The sequence below is a fragment of the Sceloporus occidentalis genome, unplaced genomic scaffold, assembly GCF_023333645.1.
Source record: "Sceloporus occidentalis isolate IW3139 unplaced genomic scaffold, rSceOcc1.0.p SCAF_257, whole genome shotgun sequence".
Classification (NCBI taxonomy): Eukaryota; Metazoa; Chordata; class Lepidosauria; order Squamata; family Phrynosomatidae; genus Sceloporus; species Sceloporus occidentalis.
This window is the reverse complement of record NW_028317237.1, coordinates 441,459-455,490: the sequence shown is the minus strand read 5'-3', so window position 1 is coordinate 455,490 and position 14,032 is coordinate 441,459. Positions and strand designations below refer to the sequence as shown.

Sequence of the window (14,032 nt, the reverse complement as noted above, 5' to 3'; positions counted from 1 at the left end):
GGGATCTGAAATAATCTTGGCCTATTTTTGGTGAAATAAACAAAGCCCGCCCACCACTGGTATAAGTTTGGCGGCAGAATCTGCGTGTGAGGTTGTCACCTCTACCCGGCCCCTTCCTCTCCCCTCTGAGCATGACCTCTGGGACACCGATAGGGTTTATTCCGAAAGGAACTGTATTCTCCCCTAACCCGAGTAACAAAACGAGATTACATTTTAACCTGGGAGGCACACTCCTTTTGGAGAGAACCACTGGAGATAAAATTGGCTTCCTCAGAAGGCCTTCCTGTCCTTGGGTTCCTCAAAATGAGGCATCCTCTAATGGAATTGCTGTTTTTCGAGTAGCCTTAGCCACGGAGGTATCCACTTTTGGAACTTCCAAAAAGTTTGAGTCTTTAGCGCTGAAGGGAAAGAGCCTTCTGGATAACGCCACTAATCAGATGTATCATGGATAGGAAACGCCATGGCTGTTCATGTATGTCCCTGAAAGGGGTCAGACTTCCTAGTGGTAGTTTCTTCCAGGGCAGTTCTAACCGCTGAGATAAGGCGACCTACTCCTTCCATGGGAAAAAGAACGATTACTCTTTAATTCTGCCTTCCTCTTCAAATGATTGGATCTGAATTGATGTAGAACCCGTTTCTGATGAACCGTGTTTAAAGGCAGGAATCTTGTGGGAAGGATAGGTCAGTGGATCAGGCTGGTTCATAATAGAAAGTTGAATGCCAAAATGTAGCTTGCAGCTCTTTCTACCACAAAGTAAACTCTGCCACAGAGACCCGTTTGGCTTTAGTACAGGAGGAGCATACCTTCTGAAACGGACCGCTGACAAAGTCTTTTTTACAGACTGAGCAGACATGATCCTTAGCTTTAGTTGTAGCCTAAGGCTCTGTTCCTTCTCAATGGGGGACTCGGCACCCTTATCTGTCATCCTTAAATGAACAAGGAACAGGAGTAGGAGAACATCACGTATATTGAGGGTAGCGTAGTAAAAATACACAAGATAATACGGGAACAGGCTATACATTTGTCCCAGGCAAAACATGCACTATAGGTAACCAGAACTTTACCAGCATAGAGGTAAAATTGTACTAATCAGATAGCTGCCTTAAGTAAGCCTTACCAGGAAGTGACTTCAACACCAAGGACCTCCCCTTCCTGAAAAAAGGGTGATTGGAAGCTTCTATTCTCAGCCTGTTTTTAGGACAATAGATGCACATCTTAAGACAATTTCAGTGCATGTCCTCAACAAAAATACCTCCCAGCAAACCAGAATTCCAGGCAGAACTGGGCCAACAGAAGTGGCTCCATGCCTCCAGCCAAACTGATTTGCCTACTGTCTCTCCCAGTAAACCCACCCAAGGGCTGAAGAATTTAAGGTAATCAAAGGGTCCCTCCTAAGGATCAAAAAACTGAGTTGGGTTTACCTAGGGGTCCCCCTAGGACCTCACACTCATCAGGTAAGCACCTGTGCTTTCCCTAAAGCACTTACTGGCAAAGAGATAGAATCCCCTCTGGAAATCTGAAATAAAAATATATAAACTTCCAGGAAAAAAAATATCTAACATGTCCCTACCCGAGTACGGCAGGAACACCAGAGAAGGGGTAACTATTTGTTCCTGCCTTACCAGATAGGCAGAGCTATCTCTCTCTGTGTGCCACCAGGAATTGCAAGGGAAAATGCATCTTCTTTGACCTCCAGTCCAGTCTTCCAATGACTTGCTTCCTCCAGAGGAGTAGAGCTGCGCACAGGGATACAGCATCTACAGTGTACCATAGAGGTACGCGTGACCAGAAGTGCCGTCAGAATAGCTGAAGTGGCTCAACAGGATGTCACATGGCTTCACTGGTTGCCGAGAGCACCAGGGAGGTCTGCCCAAGGGGACACTGTAGAATAGTGTGAAAGAAAAGTACGCCCTCTGAATTCTATAGTTTTACATATCAGGACAATCTGTTCCTTAGCAGGTCTAAAAATTAGGTACATTAGGTACACTTTTTTGGCTGATGTAATCTAAAGGTTTCAAGCAAGAAGCTTATACACACAGGTGTACCTGTTCAATTGCTTGTTAACACAAATAGCAAGTCAGCCAATCACATGGCAGCAACTATGGATTTAGGGATGTAGACGTCCTCAAGACACCTTCCTGAAGTTGGGGAAGAAAGGGGATTTAAGTGACTTTGAACGTGGCATGGCTGGTCTGAGTATTTCAGAGACTGCTGATCTACTGGGACACACACACACACACACACAAAGAAAAAACAAATATATTACATAAAGCTATTGAACTGGCTGCCTGGGCATGATATGAGTGATTGATGTTAGCTGCTAGCCGTTAGCAATCACACTCCTATCATGCTCAGGCAGCCAGTACATGCAGATAACTTTTAGCCTCCCTGTGCCCCCTACACATGCATCCAAATCTACCACCACTGTATAAGACGCACCCAGTTTTTAGACCCCAAATTTTTCTAAAAAAGGTGCGTCTTATACAGAGGGAAATATGGTATTTGGAGATGAGTGAGGAGATGTAGGGAGAGGAACCGCCGTGAAGGGCTTTGACAGTAAGAGTGAGGATTTTGAAATGAATCCGAAGTGCATAGGCAGCCAGTGAAGAGACAGAGGGGAGAGCCGTTAGTATTGCGATGGTAGAGGTAGATGAGTCTAGCAGCAGCATTCATGGTGGCTTGTACAGAGGTGAGACGGTTAAGAAGGAGACCAGCTAAGACAGAGTTACAGTAATCAAGACGGGAAATAATCAGGGCATGGACAAGAGCTTCAGTGGCGTGCTGTGTTAGGGACAGACGGATGCAGGCAATGTTTTTAAGATGGAGACGACAGTTTTTAGAGACAGACTGAATGTGGGGGGTGAACAAAAGGTCGGAGTCAAGGGTGACACCAAGACAGCGTGCATAAGTAGACGGGGAGATGATGGAACCATTAACAATGAGGGAAATTGATGGGGGAGCCTTACCATTGGAGGGAGGGAAGATGAGAAGTTTTGTTTTGGAGAGGTTAAGTTTCAAGAAACGTGCCGACATCCAGGTAGAGACAGATGCAAGGCAGTTACACAATCTAAGACAGAGGGAGAGAGATCAGGGGAGGATAGATAGATCTGGGTGTCATCAGCATACAGGTGGTATTGAAAGCCAAAGGATGAGATCAGTTTGCCAAGCGAGGAATTGTAAAGCGAGAACAGAAGGGGTCCTAGAACAGAGCCTTGGGGTACCCCAACAGAGAGGGAGGGGGAAGTGTTACTGGAGACGGAGACGCTGAAGTTACGATCAGAGAGGTAGGAAGTGACCAGGAGACAGCAGTGTCACGAGATCATGAAGCATTTGAAGGAGAAGAGGGTGGTCCACAGTTTCAAAAGCAGCAGAAAGGTCCAGTAGGATTAGCATGGAGTAGTGGCCCTTGGATTTAGCAGTGAGTAAGTCATTAGTAACTTTAGTAAGAGCGGTCTCAGTAGAGTGTCGAGGGCGAAAACCAGATTGAAGAGGGTCAAGCAGGGAGTTGGAATCCAGAAACAGTTACCGTATTTGCTCGATTATAAGACCCCCCCCAAAATCTGAATATTAATTTATGAAACAGAAAAAGCCTGAATATAAGACGACCCTATAGGAAAAAAGTTTTACCAGTAAATGTTAATTCAAGTAAACTATGTGAACAATTGTTTGTTAATAAAAGCTATAATTGAGAAAAATTTTGTTTTTATTTCCTTTTTTTCAACCTGCCCCCCAGTTATGCACATCTGCCCCCAGGCTTGCCACTCTACCCCAATACTGCCTTATACCCTCTAAATGCCACTGTGCCCCATGATACGCCTTTTGACCCCCTATGTGCCACTCTGCCTCCAGAATTGCCTTATACCCCTATATGCCACTCTGGCATTTAGGGGGTTAAAAGGCATATTATGGGGCAGAGTGGCATATAGGGAGGTATAAGGCATTTCAGGAGGCTGAGTGGCGTATAGAGGGTTAAAAGGCATTTCTGGAGGCAGAGTGGCATTAAGGGGGTTAAAAGGCATTTCACAGAGCACTCTGCTTCCAGAAATGCTTTATGCCCCCCATTTAACACCCCCCCTCCTCCAAACTTACCGGTGCTTCGGAGTCCCCGGTGCTTAGTCCGGGCAGCGTGTAGAGCTCAAGCGGAAGTGGTGTACCCGAATCGCGTAGAGCTCTACACGCTGCCCGGACTAAGCACCGGGGACTCAGAAGCACCGGTAAGTTGGGGGGGGGGGGGCGCATAACACAGGAGGATCCAGGTCCCCTGCATCCGAGTCCCCGGTGCTTAGTCCGGGCAGCGTGTAGAGCTCTACACGCTGCCCGGACCAAGCACCGGGGACTCAGATGCACCGGTAAGTTGGGGGTGCATAACACAGGAGGATCCAGGTCCCCTGCATCGCTGCGGGTGATCTGGATCTTAGTCTCATAGTCAGACCTATTTGAGGTCAAGGGAGGACTTTTTCAAGGAGAGGTTGAAGATATGAGCTACAGTAGGGACATGTGTAGATGAAAGATTGGGTGAGATGGGACGGGATCGGATCAAGGGGGCATGTGGTTGGACAAGAGGAAAGAAGAAGAGCATGTGCATCCTCTTCAGTGACAGCAGAGAAATGAGTTAATGTAGTGAAGGGAGAAGAGGTGAATGGGTGGCAAATATGCAGATATGTCATCTCTGATTAATTTAATTATTGAAGTATGTGGCAAAGTCCGATGCATTAAGGTTAGTGGAAGCGGTAGTAGGGAATCGGTCTAAGCAGGGAATTGAGTATTAAAGAGTTGGTTAGGGATGTGAGACAGGGAGGAGATTCATCTTGACTTATATCAACAGTTCAGGGTGGTGGTGTAATGGTGTGGGGCACATTTTCTTGGCACGCTTTAGGCCCCTTAGTACCAACTGAGCATTGTTTAAAAGCAGCTATTGTTGCTGATCATGTCCATCCCTTTATGACCACAGTGTACCCATCTTCTGATGGCTACTTCCAGCAGGATAATGCACAATGTCACAAAGCTCACATCATGTGAAACTGGTTTCTTGAACATGACAATGAGTTCACTGTCACAAGATTTAAATCCACTTTTGGGATGTGGTGGAATGGGATATTTGCATCATGGATGTGCAGCACCTGCGTGATGCCATCACATCCATATGGACCAAAATCTACAGGAATGTTTCCAACACATTTTATAAAGTATGTCACGAAGAATGAAGGCAGTTCTAAAGGCAGCAGGGGGTCAAACCCAGTACTAGCAAGGTGTACCTAATGAAGTGGCCAGTGAGTATATATTCTGCTGTGTCATAAAATTGAATAAGTGCTGACCTGTGATAGATCGATAACTATCTCTCTCCATTCTTCTATATCACACAGACACAAATGTAGATATACACATACATATATCTGTATATATAGTGTGCAAAATACAGTTTCCTCAGTCCTGTCTGCATTGCGTGCAAGTTGTCCACCGCTGCCTCTCAGAGTAACGTAAGGTGGGCACCAAGGTGCTAGTTAACATGGCAACCTGGTAAACAGATTTCTGGAGCGCTGATCTAGGGCCTGTTTTATTTTATTCGTAAAACAAAAAGTTTTGAGGTTTTTGGGTTTTTTTCAAATAAAAATGGGGGAGGGGGAGGAGAAAGGAAACACAAAAAGGAGAGAGGGAGCCCTGACACAGCAGGACATGATAGACATACAACAGGTAACAAGTAAATTATGAAACAAAGAAAGCAACAAGATAATTAATCCCCTATGGACGTACTGGGACGTCCAGCCCTTCGTGCAGCATCAGGGACACATCCCTGCCGCTTCACGGGAGACCAGGTTGTCGTTTGACAGCCTGGACTCCCCACTGACAGCAGAAGCCGGCATCGCCGGCTTTCTGCTGTCCGATCTGCATGAAGGCCGGAAAGCTGTTACATTTCAAACTGCCCAATCGCGCATTCCCTTCCGGGTTGCGTCACTGCTGACGTAACCCGGAAGTCCATCGGAGGACAGGATATCCCCTGCAGGGGATATCCTGCCCTCCGATGAGACACAGACGCTGCGATCTCTATGCACGTCTGTGAGGGTCTGCATAGAGATCACAGTGTGATCGGTGCAGGGGGATTGCGGGGAGGGGAGTGAGAAACCATGTCTCTCACTCCCGTCCTGAAACAGTGAAGGAAAAAAAACCCCGTTAATTCATTAAAAAAAAAAATAGTAAAAAAAATCATTAATATAAATACTAAAAAAATTATGTGAGCTGTGACATCACTGGCATGTTCAGGAAGTCCATAACAGGACCTCTAACCATTTTTGTGTAAAAAAAAAAAAATTATGAATACAAAAAAATAAAAAATGTGAAAATATATAAAAAAAAATAAAAAAGCTTACATCCCATTGCCCTAGCGTAACATCTAGCCATTATAACCCTCCTGCCCACATTCACAACCCCCAAACCCGTTAAGCCATAAGCATCAAAATTATACAAAAAATGTACACCTTATAGTATGTTCCCTGGTGCTGGGTGGAAAATCTATAAGAATTAGGTATTTCTGAAATCAAGTTTATCAATTCAGGTGTCCTGGAGGGGATTTTCCATCACTTTACCTAATTTTGTGAGGATTCAGAGGGAATATAAAAAAAAAAAGTTTTTTTTTTTCTAATTTACGCTAGTTTTTCCTAAATTTCTCATTCTAAATTTTCAGCTAATCATCCAACTATGGTATCAAAAGAAAGCTCTCTGTCAGCCGGTGGGGGTCTGCACGATGTGCACAGACAGCCTCCGTTACTCACCTTCACTTACGCTGAGGCTTCTATGAAGCTGCAGTGAAAGTGCCTGTCAGCAACGGAGGTTCACAAAACACCAGGGAGTCGGGAGAGAGTCAGAGGGGTGTATGGAAGTGGAGGCGGAAGTTGTCTGTGCACATTGCACGGACACCCACCGGCTGACAGTGAGGGGGAATCCAGGTCCCCTGCAGCGTTGCGGGGAATCTGGATTCTAGTGTTATAATCCGATCTCTGTTTGAGGTCGGATTATATAAGGAGAGAAGTTTTTCAGAGCATTTGCTCTGAAAAAAAACCTCTTTTTAAAATCGATAAAAATCTATTCGACTAATCGATAATGAAAATCGTTGACAACGATTTTAATCATCAATTATTATCGATTTTATCGATTAGTTGTTTCAGCCCTACACTATTCACAGGAAAAGAGAATCATCGCTTTACCGACATACCCCAAAAATTGCTCCGGGCTTTGAGGTACCAAAAACCCCTGGGATTGAAGGGGTTAAACAAAAAAACCCCGACAGTAATAAAAATACAATGAAGCGCCAGACATGACTTGGTAAATCTCGTGAGAAAACCCAACTCCTTCAGGTGACTAACAATTTAAACCGGATTGGCCCGTGTAGAGAGATCAGCCACGAAACGGTTCTAGTATAACCATTTCCTTCCGTGTTGTGCCTCTTGACCCACGTGCCCCGCTATCAGTTCCTCAACAACCCTCGCAATCCACTCCCGAAGGGAGGGTGGCGTGACCTTATTCCAGTGCAGGGGGATCAAGGCCTTGGCCTCATTAAGGAGGTGTCGCACTTTTTTTTATGAAACAAATGGAGGACAGAGTCTGATGCAACAAGTAGGGAAGTGGCTGAATACCACATCATAAGAAGTTTATAAGAAAGCTCCTGGGTCTTAATACTAGGGCCTGTTTTATAGGACGCAATAGTACGTCCCAGGGTCACGAAATGGTTAAGGTAATAAAGTCAACCCTTCTAAATATATCCCCTCTTCTATACCCGTGTCCAAACATACATTGTCCAAAGAATACAAAAAACACTCACATTTCAAGAAGCAGCTGGCAACGTCTTCTATGTGTAGGTCCATTTATATGCTGACTCCACTCCTTAATAATAAAACAAATACAAAAATAAAGTCAGTGTCTGCTTGCCAATTTTTTTCCTCAAATTTTACATTATACAACAGCTAAAGAAACTATTTTAATTTACATGCCACACCATCTAAATAATGTTTCCTAGCACATGGATTCAAAAACAAGAACAAAAGTCGACCTCAACACCTTTCAGGCATTCTTCGTTAATTCAATGAAGTAGTAATTAAAGTGTCTCCTATAACTTCTCAAATTCTCAATGCAGCAGGAGCCAAGAATGGACAAAGTGGTAACCAACATTTTCACTTTTAATACTGTTAAGGTATGGTAGACTGATCCGTAGTTATACATCCAGACTGCCAACCTATCAAATAAAATGGTATTTTTTCGTACATCTCCTGGGGTAAGAATTGTTAGAAGATTAGGTAGGTAAAACTTAAGATCACTGGAACAGGAGAACATTCTGGGCAAGGGAATATCCCTGGATCAGAACCCAGAGACTAAGAATTACCCATAAAACCATGCCTGCAACAAGGATCCTTGCATACCTAGATTAAGAAGTCAGGACCAACAAAAGTATAACAAATTGTTAGCTTTATGGGGGAAGAATAATCACCAAAATCATGTGAACAAGAAGATGGCTGTTCCCATAATATGCACAGAAAGTTTTTTTGTTGAATATACACCCTATAACAGGTTTATTTAAAGAAACTATAAAACTGAATTCAGGGAGCATCACAGATGTACTTCAAGGTGTGTTGAATTGGGCCAAGATATCACTACAGTTTTGTAAGTACTACTATACAATAAAAGGGGCAACTGTAGATGCTAGGGAGAAACCGCAAAATCCAAGAGAAAAAGAAAGCTTACTTTTCATATAGAAGAATGAGCCCTGAAAATAATGGCAAACAAACCAACAAGGTGGGGGGGTATAGTCTGTAACAACCAGACAGAAAGTGATCATAAAGACAGCAAAATATCAAGTTAACACAGAAAGTAAAACATTTGTTAAAAAAAGGTGTTTTAGGAAAAACACATGAAATCTCCAAGAGTCCTGCTACGGTTTATCGAGTAGTGGCTGGGCTTTCCATTAACCAATGGATGAAAAGTTCCCAAGACTTCTTGATTTAGGACATTATTGCTATCAATTTTTAGACTTATTCATTCTGTATTTATGGACATGAGTCAAGGTAAGGCAAGGCACCAAAGTGGCAGCTTTAATCTGGCCTTGATGAATTTGTGAAAGCTAAGAGGTGGGGATGAGCAGGGACACTCAAACATAAGGCTTTAGAATGCTACTGTCAATCTTCTTTACATCTGATGACTCCACTAGAAAAAAAGAACTGCGATGCTAAAAGGAAAACTTCAAGAGCATTTAAATTTTTCCATTTATCGCATCCTTCACATGTCAAATCAGAGGATGCAGAGGAGTTTCTGATGAAGCAAACTGAACTATTACTTTTAAACAGAGTCAAACACAAAGTAGAGAAAGTCTACTTTGCAAATACACCATTAAAAGGGCATTTAAGATATCGAATTAGAAATAGAAAAGCCAGCAGGAATAGCTATATGTAAAAATGTTAAAAACAAAAAAAACACCTTAATGAATGGATCAAACTCACCTGCTTTGAATGAGCTTGCATATCACAAATAGTACAAACATGAGGGAAACCTTTTGGTAAAAGTCCATGGTAGTCATCAATATTGCTACTTGATGGCAATCCTCTTGTCTTTTCATAAAGAGCTCTTTCTTGTGACCGACTGTACCCCAAATGGTCATACTCATATTTACTATATGAGATTTTAGAAAACACATTTCCTTCTCTGAACCGCTCTCGCTCTTTTAATCTGTCATTCTCAAAATCTATTCGCTCACGAAAACTAGTTTCTCGAGAGTGATTCCCATGATCATAATCAACAATTGGGTTGAGATCAGATGCATTGTCATCAAAACGCTCTCTCCTGTATGGTCTAGAATCTTCCCAGTCTTCACCAAGTCCTCTTTCTCGGGATCTGCCTTCCCTGTAAGATAAAGGAAGTTCTTCTGATGGCCTCCTTTTAAGCTGTAGAAGAATCTGTGGTAAATTTTCAGGAGTTATCTTTTCCTCAGGATAACGACTTAACTCATCCAAATCCCTGGAGGAAAGGCCAAAGCTGGCCAAAATTTTGCTGGCCTGATCAGAGTCTCCTCGAAATTGAGAAGAAAGAGAGGATGCAGCTCTATTACCAATATTAAATATTGAGGGCAAGTTGTGGGAAGAGGAACTGGACGACAGCATATTATGAGATCCCTGCATGTTTAACTTAGACGCTGCTCCAAGATCCATCAAGCTAGCAAGACGACCAGAGCCTTGGCTCAGTCTTCCAAGAGAAGATGGCATAGATAAGGACTGATTAGCAGCAAGAATGCCTGCTCCAGAAGTATCATGCCTATGATGGCCAGACAAATCTCTATTTAAAGACGAATGTGGATAGGACTTTTGTGCCATTGTGACTGGAAGTCAAAATATCAGATGCAAAATCAAAAATGTCCCACACTATGAAATGTATTTACACCAAGGAACGTTGTAATGCCAAGAATTAAACATTTACTGAAGATTCTTCTTGAAGCAGAAAGAGGCCACACAAGTCTGTAGAAAAACAAGGAGTTTTAGTACAAAAATGCAGAATACAAGTGAAAAGTCTTTACATAGCTAAATATTTTTTGGTTAACACAATTTTGATCCAATCGAAAGCACTGCGAGCAAGCAATATTCCTTGAATTTACCAGCTGGTTCGTGCAAACCTGTTGTCTCTGAAGTGTGTGTGTAATTATATATATTATAAACACACTATATACCGTATTGGCTAGGATATAGGCCGCACTTTTTCCCCCCACTTTAAGTATTTAAAGCGGGGGTGCGGCCTATATTTGGGGTCTAGCGCCCGACGCCCAGGACATGCCGTCCCGGGCGCCGGGCAGGCAGCGGGGTTAGGATACAGATCCCCCGCAGCGGTGCAGGGGACCTGCATCCTACTCCCCGATACGCTCAGACAGCCTCCCCTGCCAGCACTTCCCACGGGGGGGGAGGTTGTCTAAGCGCATCGTGCGGTTGTCTAACCGCACGATGCGTTTTACCTCTGGCCCCCGCCTGACTTACCGGAGCAGACTCCCGGGTGTCTTGCGGGGCCGGCGGGGGACATCTACGCAATACGCATATACAACTTTTTCTTTAAAAAAGCACCAAACTTTTAGGGTACGGCCTATATAAGGGGGCGGCCTATATCCGAGCCAATACGGTATATATATATATACATACTTTCATTTTCATATCATTTCTACTATTACAAAATACTCTGTTCACAAATCGATAACACTTTAACCCAACTGAGAACTCCCAGACCACAAAAATGCTTAATAAAAACTGAAGATACACTGATAGGTCTGTCTAGGGTTGTAAAGGTTGAGGCCATGGAGAGGGGGGGGCTCTACCTTTGTTTGCTCATAAATATGTTTGGTATGTTTTTATTTAAATAGGAAAGTATGCATTTTGTTTTTAGCCAGTTTGTGAGAAACAGGCACAAGCTAAAACCACAGGTGCATAACAGGTCAATCGATGAATCAATGAAGATATCTGTACACCAATGTGTATATATGCAAGATAACAAACACACGCGGATGTATTCAATCTTACAATCCCTCCCCCTTATGGTTCCCCAAATGTATTATTGTTATCCTACAAAACAAGACCCAGTAGGCAGGCTAAGAAAAAAAAACAAAAAACTAGTTGATAATAAAAACATGTATAATGTGGGAGGGAAAAAAACCCCTAAAATCCCACCTTGGAATTAGATTGCGTATTCCTAAGCAACAATAATCATATATAGTTCAATCTCTATGTAAGGCAGGGGCAAACCAATAAAGGACTTTCCTCTACCAAGCCAACAGAAGCTATGCACAAGTTTACTGGGCAAGACAATACAATGGTACTGCTAAAGGGTACACAAGAAAAGGGAATTTCCACGAAAAAAGTAGGTATCCCCTCATGAACCCCAGCAGTCTTGAATGAGATATGTAAAATAAATTAGGATGACAGATGAGCTTGTATTTGAACATTTTAGAACGGAAGTGACCAAAAGGTGAGAGGCAAGTACAATAGACAAGTCCTAAGAAGGCAAGAGACTCTAGGTCTGAGGGCCTCAGCCTGGATAATACCACCAGAAATAGCTTAACCCCAAGCATGAAAGGACAAAATCAAAATGGTACCTGGAGAACACCTCTTTAACAAAACCAGAGTGAAGGAGCTACAGTATCGTTGAAACAGATTGAGTGCTATAGCAGACCTCCCCCCCCCTTCTGTTCTGCAAAGTCTACTAAAAAAATTAAAATTTAAAAAAATATATATAAAAAACGATAATAAAAAAATTATACATACACCACTCTGGCTCCTCCCCCTCCCTTACGGCACTCTGCCTCTCCACCCGGCTCCCTGGTGTCTTGTGAACCTCCGTGGCTGACAGGAGGCATAGTGGAGTATGGGAGGGGGGAGGAGGCAAAGTGATGTATGGGAGGGGGGAGGAGCCAAAGTGATGTATGGGAGGGGGGAGGAGCCAAAGTGATGTATGGGAGGGGGAGGAGGCAGAGTGGTGTATGGGAGGGGGAGGAGCCAGAGTGGTGTATGGGAGGGGGCAAAGTGGTGTATGGGAGGGGGAGGAGGCAGAGTGGAGTATGGGAGGGGAGGAGCCAAAGTGATGTATGGGAGGGGGAGGAGCCAGAGTGGTGTATGGGGGGGGGAGCCAGAGTTTTTAATTAGCCTCTGTCACTGGTCATAATTGAATTATTTCTGTTAGGACTGCAGCCATCAACAATATGTACGACCTAATATTAGTGTTACACAGCTTATGTTACTGTGACGTATACCTTTTATAGTAGGACTGGTGACACTGGTGTTTTTAAAAAATTTTTTTGCTTATACCTTTTAATAAACATATTAATAAAAGTCATGTTTTAGGGTGGGGTTTTAATAAGGGTATTTTTTGATCCCGGGAACGGGATTGGTTTATTTGTAGTTGTAACTTACCCTTGTCCCCGCTGGGGCATTATTTTGGAATTGTATTTGAGTGGGGTTATGTCCCCATTGGTTTTTGTTGCCCTACTTGCAATATGGCAGGTTTCTTACAGCAGAATATTAATGTAGAGAGCCTATTAGCTGAGGCAGCACAAGTGTTTACCACTGAGAGTCTTCCTCTCCACCAGTTTGAGATTCAGTCAGCATTCAAAAATATTACCAAAACATATAAGCAGCAAATTAAGACCTGGTGGGAAATTACTAGCTTTGAAACCTACCTCCAAAGAAATATTGTTTACAGGGGGTTGAGGATCCCTATAGTACCGAATTCTCATAAAGAGGATCCCTCCTTTATTCAAGGTTGGGAAAAATTATTAACTGAGAACTCACTGCGAATGATTAGATACCTTCTCGATTACAAGAAGACGTACTATAATAAGATACAGGAGACGTTAGAGAAGGAAATTAGGGAAATACAGGCGTTCATTAATAACCCCGCATTCCAACAATTTGAGATTAATTTACAAAAAAAATCTTGAGATTTTTAAAAGTGACATCAAGAAGCGTAAACATAAGAAATTTATCAGGGACTGGCAGGACTTTGAGACTGGTCATGTGTACGATTTTAAGAATAGAACCAAAAATAGGTATAATACGCAGAATACGTACACAGCCATTTCGGGTTCAGAAACCTCTGGTCCAGAGGAATCCAGCTCGGAATCTGGTGGGTTCAGACGTATGGGGACCAAACGGAAAGGGAGAAGATTACAACACAAACCACAACAAGCTCCCAAAAAACCAAATCAATTTCCATCTCACTCTGGTGCCGGTAGTAGTACAGCATGTTTAAATCCACCACATCAGCCAAACATATCGGTACAATCAAGATCTGGCCTTTTATCATCGGGTGCTGGCTTATCAACTGTGCCCAGTGGACCAGTGACTACCGGCATAGTACAGGGTCCTATGGTTCATCCAACATCACACCAGACCTCACATTTAGCCAGTCAACCCTTACCAATGTCACAAAATGTGTATGCAGGGGTACAATCCTCCCAAAATACCGGAGCCCCTGTACCCTCTTTTCATTTTTTAGGGATGACCAACCCCCTTCCCTCCATAT

At 43.2% G+C, this 14,032-nt stretch overlaps 1 protein-coding gene across 1 annotated transcript in view; it reads right to left on the bottom strand.

Moving 5' to 3' along the window:
- LOC149275914 (matrin-3-like) overlaps nucleotides 1-10,350 on the bottom strand; it is a 45,394-nt gene extending 35,044 nt beyond the window's left edge. Inside the window, exons 1-2 of the mRNA XM_089504143.1 lie at nucleotides 9,484-10,350; nucleotides 7,815-7,876 (exon numbers count right to left, since the gene is read on the bottom strand). Coding sequence (XP_089360269.1) covers nucleotides 7,815-7,876; nucleotides 9,484-10,350 — 929 coding nt within the window. The remainder of the gene's footprint in view (nucleotides 1-7,814; nucleotides 7,877-9,483) is intronic.
- Nucleotides 10,351-14,032: the final 3,682 nt, after the last annotated feature.